Below are 6,681 nucleotides of genomic sequence, written 5' to 3' on the forward strand. Positions count from 1 at the left end.
CTTGTAGGTACAAGGACGTTAACATTATACCTAGAATCTGTTGTTCTTATTCTTCAATTTAAGCACACACAAAAAGGATCGAGAGGATTTTTTTTTTTTTTTTTTTTTTTTTTTTTTTTTTTTTTAATAATGTTGACAAGCACTTCAGTTGAAATGTTAATTAATAAACGTGACTACTCAACAAAAACAAAAACAAGCCAACTAAGATGCCACATATATAAAGATTAACATATTTATCTTTTTGTTTTCTTCGTACAATCGTAGTAATGTTTTTAACACATAAATACCACGTTTAAGGACCCGCCAAAACGACATTAACACTTTACTTTGTGGGATAGAAACCGAACAAACCTACTTACAAGTTCCAAATATTTTGGGCGGTATTTGTTAGAGATCGGTGTCCTTATCCAACGACGGTTCCTAAAGGATATGCCCGACGTGTGGCCGGTAACCAACGCCTCCACTTCCACTTCATTTCCAATCGCACTGCAACCATTTTTGCTCCCATGACTAGTCTCAGTATCAGGATGGCTAGTCTCGCCATTAACACCAGAAGAATCATACCTTCCCTCTCACCCAAACCCATCACAATCCCATCTTCTTTTTTCACAAAATCACCAACAGACCTCTCCAAAATCCTCACACTTCCACCCAATTCGGTTTCCGAAAGCTCGGTTTCATTACCCGTGGGAGCCCTTGACGACGACGACGACGAAGATGATGATCCAACTGCAGAATTGAGTTATCTTGACCCCGAAACTGATCCAGAGAGCATTACTGAATGGGAATTGGATTTTTGCTCCAGACCTATTCTCGATATCAGAGGGAAGAAGATTTGGGAGCTTGTTGCTTGTGATAGCTCTTTGTCCCTTCAGTATACCAAATACTTTCCTAATAATGTTATTAACAGTATCACTTTGAAGGATGCAATTGTGTCCATTTGTGATGAATTGGATGTGCCTTTGCCCGATAGAATCAGATTCTTCAGGTCAGTCTTCCATGGTTGTTTATTTTGACTTTTACTTTTCATCAAAGATAGATAGGCCGAATAACTGGTTCCTTTATGATTTTTGTAGGTCACAAATGCAGACAATTATTACTAAAGCCTGCAAAGAGCTTGGTATAAAGCCAATTCCTAGCAAACGGGTGTGTGCCATATACTTTGCTTTATAATCTGCTTTTCTCAAGTAATCTATTCATTTGCGGTAGTGTTAAGTTCATCATATAGTGTTGTAGTATATACCTCTTAAGTAGTTAATCTAATTCTTAGCTGTTTATCTTTTTGCCAAAGAATTGTAAGCATTAGGAAGTTGTTTACAAAAATCTCATAAATCTGTCATCATGATATGACATCTTTATTGCATTTGAGGACCCTATTTTGTTCATGGGAAGAAATAAGTTCCTAGAATTTTCAAACAAGGTTTAAATTTTAATGGTGTCAGAGAAGAGAAGAATTAGATAAAAGAACTCTGCAAAAGATACCGATTGGGCCCAACATGACATGACAAAACATGACGACAGCATACAATATAATTTTGTACATCAATCCAGTTACTTTTGTGAAAAAGTAAACTAATTTCTGACAAGCGCAAACCAACATTTTTTCTACTTTTGGTGTTCTGTTTTATTAACATTTAATCTAGAAATCAAAAATTTTCAGTAATAAGAAAGTCAGCTCGTGATGAAAATATCGGGGACAATTTATAATGCTCCACGTGGTTTGCAGGGTATTACGTGGGCCCGGGATTTGCCTGCTAGGTGGGATTTATCCCCATACCAAAACCAAGTATAATTTTGTTATGAGTTATGACCGTTGATCGTTTGATATGGTAAATCATATAGGTTATACTGTCCTCACCAGCAATAAAACTTGAATTTTTGTTTGAAACTTAGAGCTAAATGCAAGAAATAGCAACATACTTCATTTATTTATGTATTATAGCATCCTACTTTTGTTTCTTTCTATTAGACCATAGTACCTCCAAAATTTGAAGGCATTATTGTACTTTGAAAACTCTACCCAATTATATTTATAGCATTATACTTTAAAATGTCTACTCATTTATAGCAGTGAATATTGTTTTGTATTTGGATGAAATTGCTATACAGTGTTGTAATAGGAAGAAATGAAAGTAAGATGTTATAATTAATAAATCAATAAAAGTACTCTGGCATTCAATCCTTTATTTTAAACGCAAAATTTGACATCTTTCAGGTTATTTATTTTATTTCAGTGTTTGTCTCTCCTTCTTTGGCTTGAAGAACGCTATGAAACTGTATATACTCGACACCCGGGTTTCCAGAAAGGATCAAAGCCACTCCTTGCACTTGATAACCCTTTTCCTATGGATCTTCCTGATAGCTTGTATGGAGAAAAATGGGCATTTGTCCAGTTACCTTTTTCAGGTATATAATATAATATTCACACAATTTCTGGTAAACTTTAATGGTATTGATTCTATTGTTCCATTTTTCAAATGTTAGGAAGGGTTAAATGCAAGAAATAGCAACATCCTACTATCATCTCTTCCTGTAATTGGGTAGATTTTTCAAAGTAAAATGCCTTTATAAGAAAAACTTTTGAAGGTGCAATCATGTATTAGAAAGAAACAGAAGTAGGATGCTGTATACACAAGTACACTGTTATTTCGTGCATTTTCCCTTTCTAGAAAAAATTAAAAAAAAAAAAAGGAAATTGTAAAGTGGAATTTAATTTTGAAAAATCTACCAATCATAACAATATCATCCAAATACAAAACAATCTTCATTGCTATAAGTACCGGGTAAAGTTTTCTGAGTATAATGTCCTCATAAAAAAAAATTGAAAGTAGAATACCATAATTGGATAGAACTTTGAAAGCGCAATGTTGTAATAGAAAGAAAAATAAGTAGGATGCTATATATAATACACTGAGAAATCAAACTATGTTTGTTATTTCTTGCATTTTCTTTTTTCCTAGGAAAAAAGAAGCAAGTTGTATGGTGGCATCTACTTCTTTTGTACAAATTTAGTGGAAATTCCGTATTATGGCATTGATTATAATATTATGATTCCATTTTTCAGATGTTAAGAAGGAGCTGGAAACACTAGAAAAATCATTTAACTTTGGTGCAACTCTTGATTTGGATCTTTTGGGGATAGAAATAGATGACGAGACATTAATTCCTGGCCTTGCAGTGGCATCTTCACGTGCTAGACCATTAGCAGGTTGGTAACTTTTTTTTTTCTTTTTCCATTGCAAAAGCTCTTTATTTTGACTTTTGAAGTCAACAGGACTACATTTTGACTTCAAAACATGATAAAGTTTATTAATAATATTAGGAAAAAACAATACAATGGTATTGCACGTATATAAAATCCGTAATAATCTACTTTCAACTTTTTTTTTTCCTAATACAACATTGGACATTGAAAAATCTTGTAAATTCTATTATTATAGTATTTTCATCCAAATATAGAAACAATTTGTACTTCTATAATTGGATAGATCGTTCGGAGTAGAATGGCCTAATAAGAAAAGAAAAAATGTAAAGTGCAATGCTATAATCGGGTAAATCTTTCCAAGTAGAATGCGTTAAAAAAAATGTGGGTACAATGGTTTAATAGAAAGAAAGGAAAGTAGGATGCTATAATACAAAATGAAATGAAAGTATTTAACGCTATAAGATTATATGTGGGTGGGTTGCAGCTTGGATGAATGGGTTAGAAGTGTGTTCAATCGAAGCGGACTTGGCTCGTGGTGATTTGGTTCTAGCGGTTGGGATTTCAACACGTTATGTTTATGCCTCGTATAAGAGATCACCCGAGACTACGGGTGAAGCTGAAGCTTGGGAAGCCGCAAAGAAGACAAGTGGGGGCTTACATTTCCTAGCAATTCAAGATAATTTGGATTCCGATGATTGTGTAGGATTTTGGCTGTTATTGGATTTGCCACCATCACCCGTGTGAATTCTGATGCTTCATTTCTTTGTTTTTAAGCAGAACATCATTATTATGTTTTTCCCTGTTGTATACTATTATACATAGAGAATGAGCATGAGTTAGGTGTTGTTTCTTTTTTACTTAATGGACTTAATAGGGATATGACTTAATTCGATAAATTGTATATGAGCGTTTCTTTTTGATTTAATGTATAAATAATCACTTGTTTGAGAAAATTATGAAAAAACAGGTTTTCCCATGATGTCCTACATTTTTTTCTTCTATCTCCTTGAGGTTGGTGTTATTTTCTCAAATATATTTTAAAAATTATTTACCCATCAAAGTGATTTGCACAATGGGTGGTGGAGATAATTTATCATGCATATAGATCTCTTTTTACAATTGAACACTCATGCTAAAGAAATTTGACACATAATGACAATTACAAAGTGAAATTATAGCAATAAAAATTCTTGGATATATAGAGGCATTTGACAAAACTAGTTGGAAGGCGGAAGCTTGAAAATGTAGAAGTTTTTGACAAACGTAACTTTTATCTTTTAAAGAAGTAAAATTAGATAAAACCAAAAACTACTTGGATTATAAGTTTTTTTTTTGTCTAAAATAAAAGTTAAAAGTTCCTACCATTGAACAATTACCATTACTTTTTTATTTTTAAAAAAACTAAATCTAAAAGCTCCCAAAATATCTCAAAAGCTCGTAAAACTCATATTTCAGATATATATCAAGTGCAATTTTATAAAAAAACTTTCATACATACATTCATAAAAAACGCATGTATATAAGAATCGTAAGTAAAAATATATTAGTTTTTAACAGGGGTAATTAAACGAAAGTTGTAGTAGACTTAAATGTGAACGGGTGTATATAAAGATCGTTATCGTATGAAGAAGTTACGACATTCAGAATACAAGACCTCAGTCAAACCACAAGACCTAAACAATCAAACAGCTTAGATTTGTAACACCCAGCCAATTAAGTAATTTCCTTATTGTTTCAAAGTGTAACACCCGATTCTAGGTTTTGTATTATTTTATAGTATGTATGGTAATCTTCTTTGGAATCCACGACGTGGTGAAGCCTCACCACGACGTGGCGGTAAGTTTGGGCCGTGGGGTTTAATGAACCACCATGACATGGTGATTATGCCACGATGTGGTGGTGGCTGTTGGGGGAAAACCCTAAAGTTTAAGGGTTGAGCCCTATTTAAAGATCCTTAGCCCCCTTCTAGCCCCCTCCCATTAGCCTCCATCTCTCCAAATCGTCTCTTGCAACCCTAGAGCCATTTTGTGAGTTTTAGCCTTAAAAGTGTGAGTTTTTGGTGCTTGTGAAGGAAAGGTGGTGGAAGACCTCATTGGGAGTCCAAGGCAAAGAAGATCTAGGAGTTTACCTTCCTCAAGCATCTCAAGGAGGTATAAAGTCTTCATCTTGATGAGTTTATGATTAGATCTATGGATTTTCCCCCTTTTTTCTATTTTTTCTTGTCGCCTTGGATGGTTGAACTTCATAAAGCTTGCAACTTTATGAGTCTCCAGGCCATTTGGAGCATTTGGCTCTTTGGATCTAGTCTAGATTTGAGTTTTAAGGGTCATGCATGGAATCTTGGCCTTTTTTACCCTATTTTGACCTAATAAGAGCTTAAGACATGCATTGGACATGCATGTCTGAAAAGCATCGACTTTTATGGTGTGTTTGGAGTTAGAGACTCTCTTGTAGCTTTTGGTCAAGTAACCCCATGGATTGGACGAGTATTGGTGAATCCATGAAGTGTTTTGGATCTTAAAAGTGGAGATCTATACATTTTGGAGGGTTCTATTGGATAAAATTGTAAAATTTATCCATTTAGACCCTATTTTGGACCAGATCTGAGTTGGAGACCTTTTGGAATCGAATGAAGTGGCTGAATGCATTAAGCTGCTGAAAACCCTGTAACCACAACGTGGTGGCGGGTTGGTTCGCAACTGCTTTGTCGTATCCGACGCCACAACGTGGTACAAGGGTACCACGACGTAGCAGTCAGGCTAAGTTGACTTTTCTTGACCTTTTGACCATTTGGCTAAGTTTGAACTTAAAGGTACTTTGGGTATTTTGGGATTTTGAGGGATTGATTACTTAGTGGATGTAGGCATTAAGTAGAGAGCTGAGATTCAGAGTCGGGCCTTATCAGTTCAGTTCAGCTTGTGAGGTGAGTTTTCTTTACTATACTTTCGGGTCGAAGGCAACAAGTCCGGCCCATTGGTTTGATAACTTGGTATTTGTTAATATGTTAAGTATGGAATAGATATGCATGATAGATTTGATATGCTAGTCTGGTAGATCTGTAGGACTACCTGTGTACTGCATGTTTATTTGTATATGATATTATCTATTATATGTCAACATATGGTGTGGGTTGGGTTGAGATTGTACTGCTCCGTGATGTAGCCAACAAACCCTAGGGCATACCAGATATGAGATGAGGGTCGGGAAGGATATGTCAGACTCATACTGAGGGCTCATGAACATTCCGGATACGAGCTGAGGGTCGGGTAGGACATGTCAGACTCGTACTGAGGGTCGGGGAGCAAGCCAAACATAAGTTATGGACCCATAGGGCAAGCCAGACTTATGTTGTAGGCACAGGGGTAATCCCGTCTGTTAGCTGTGGATCCATTGCATGTTGTTATTATATTTGTACTATTTTTTATGTATCAGTGTTTTGGGGGAAACTCGCTAAGATTTGAGCTTACAGTTTTGTA

General features: G+C 35.2%; 1 protein-coding gene across 1 annotated transcript; it reads left to right on the forward strand.

Annotated features, from left to right (window-relative positions):
• Window positions 1-337: 337 nt before the first annotated feature.
• On the forward strand, window positions 338-4,062 carry ATAB2 (RNA binding protein). The gene is made up of 5 exons (XM_079034543.1): window positions 338-988; window positions 1,077-1,146; window positions 2,235-2,406; window positions 3,065-3,208; window positions 3,690-4,062. Exons 1-5 carry the CDS (start codon window positions 507-509, stop codon window positions 3,947-3,949), a joined length of 1,128 nt encoding a protein of 375 aa, XP_078890669.1. The 5' UTR covers window positions 338-506; the 3' UTR covers window positions 3,950-4,062.
• The last annotated feature ends 2,619 nt before the right edge of the window (window positions 4,063-6,681 follow it).

The sequence above is a fragment of the Lactuca serriola genome, chromosome 4 (assembly GCF_051521515.1).
Source record: "Lactuca serriola cultivar US96UC23 chromosome 4, Lser_US96UC23_V15, whole genome shotgun sequence".
Classification (NCBI taxonomy): Eukaryota; Viridiplantae; Streptophyta; class Magnoliopsida; order Asterales; family Asteraceae; genus Lactuca; species Lactuca serriola.

Excerpts from the sequence above, each read along its gene's own strand:
- ATAB2 (XM_079034543.1), top strand. The coding sequence starts at position 507 with ATGACTAGTCTCAGTATCAGGATGGCTAGTCTCGCCATTAACACCAGA. Across the intron at positions 1,147-2,234 it reads AGCCAATTCCTAGCAAACGG|TGTTTGTCTCTCCTTCTTTG; the intron begins GTGTGTGCCATA and ends ATTTTATTTCAG. Across the intron at positions 3,209-3,689 it reads ACGTGCTAGACCATTAGCAG|CTTGGATGAATGGGTTAGAA; the intron begins GTTGGTAACTTT and ends GGTGGGTTGCAG.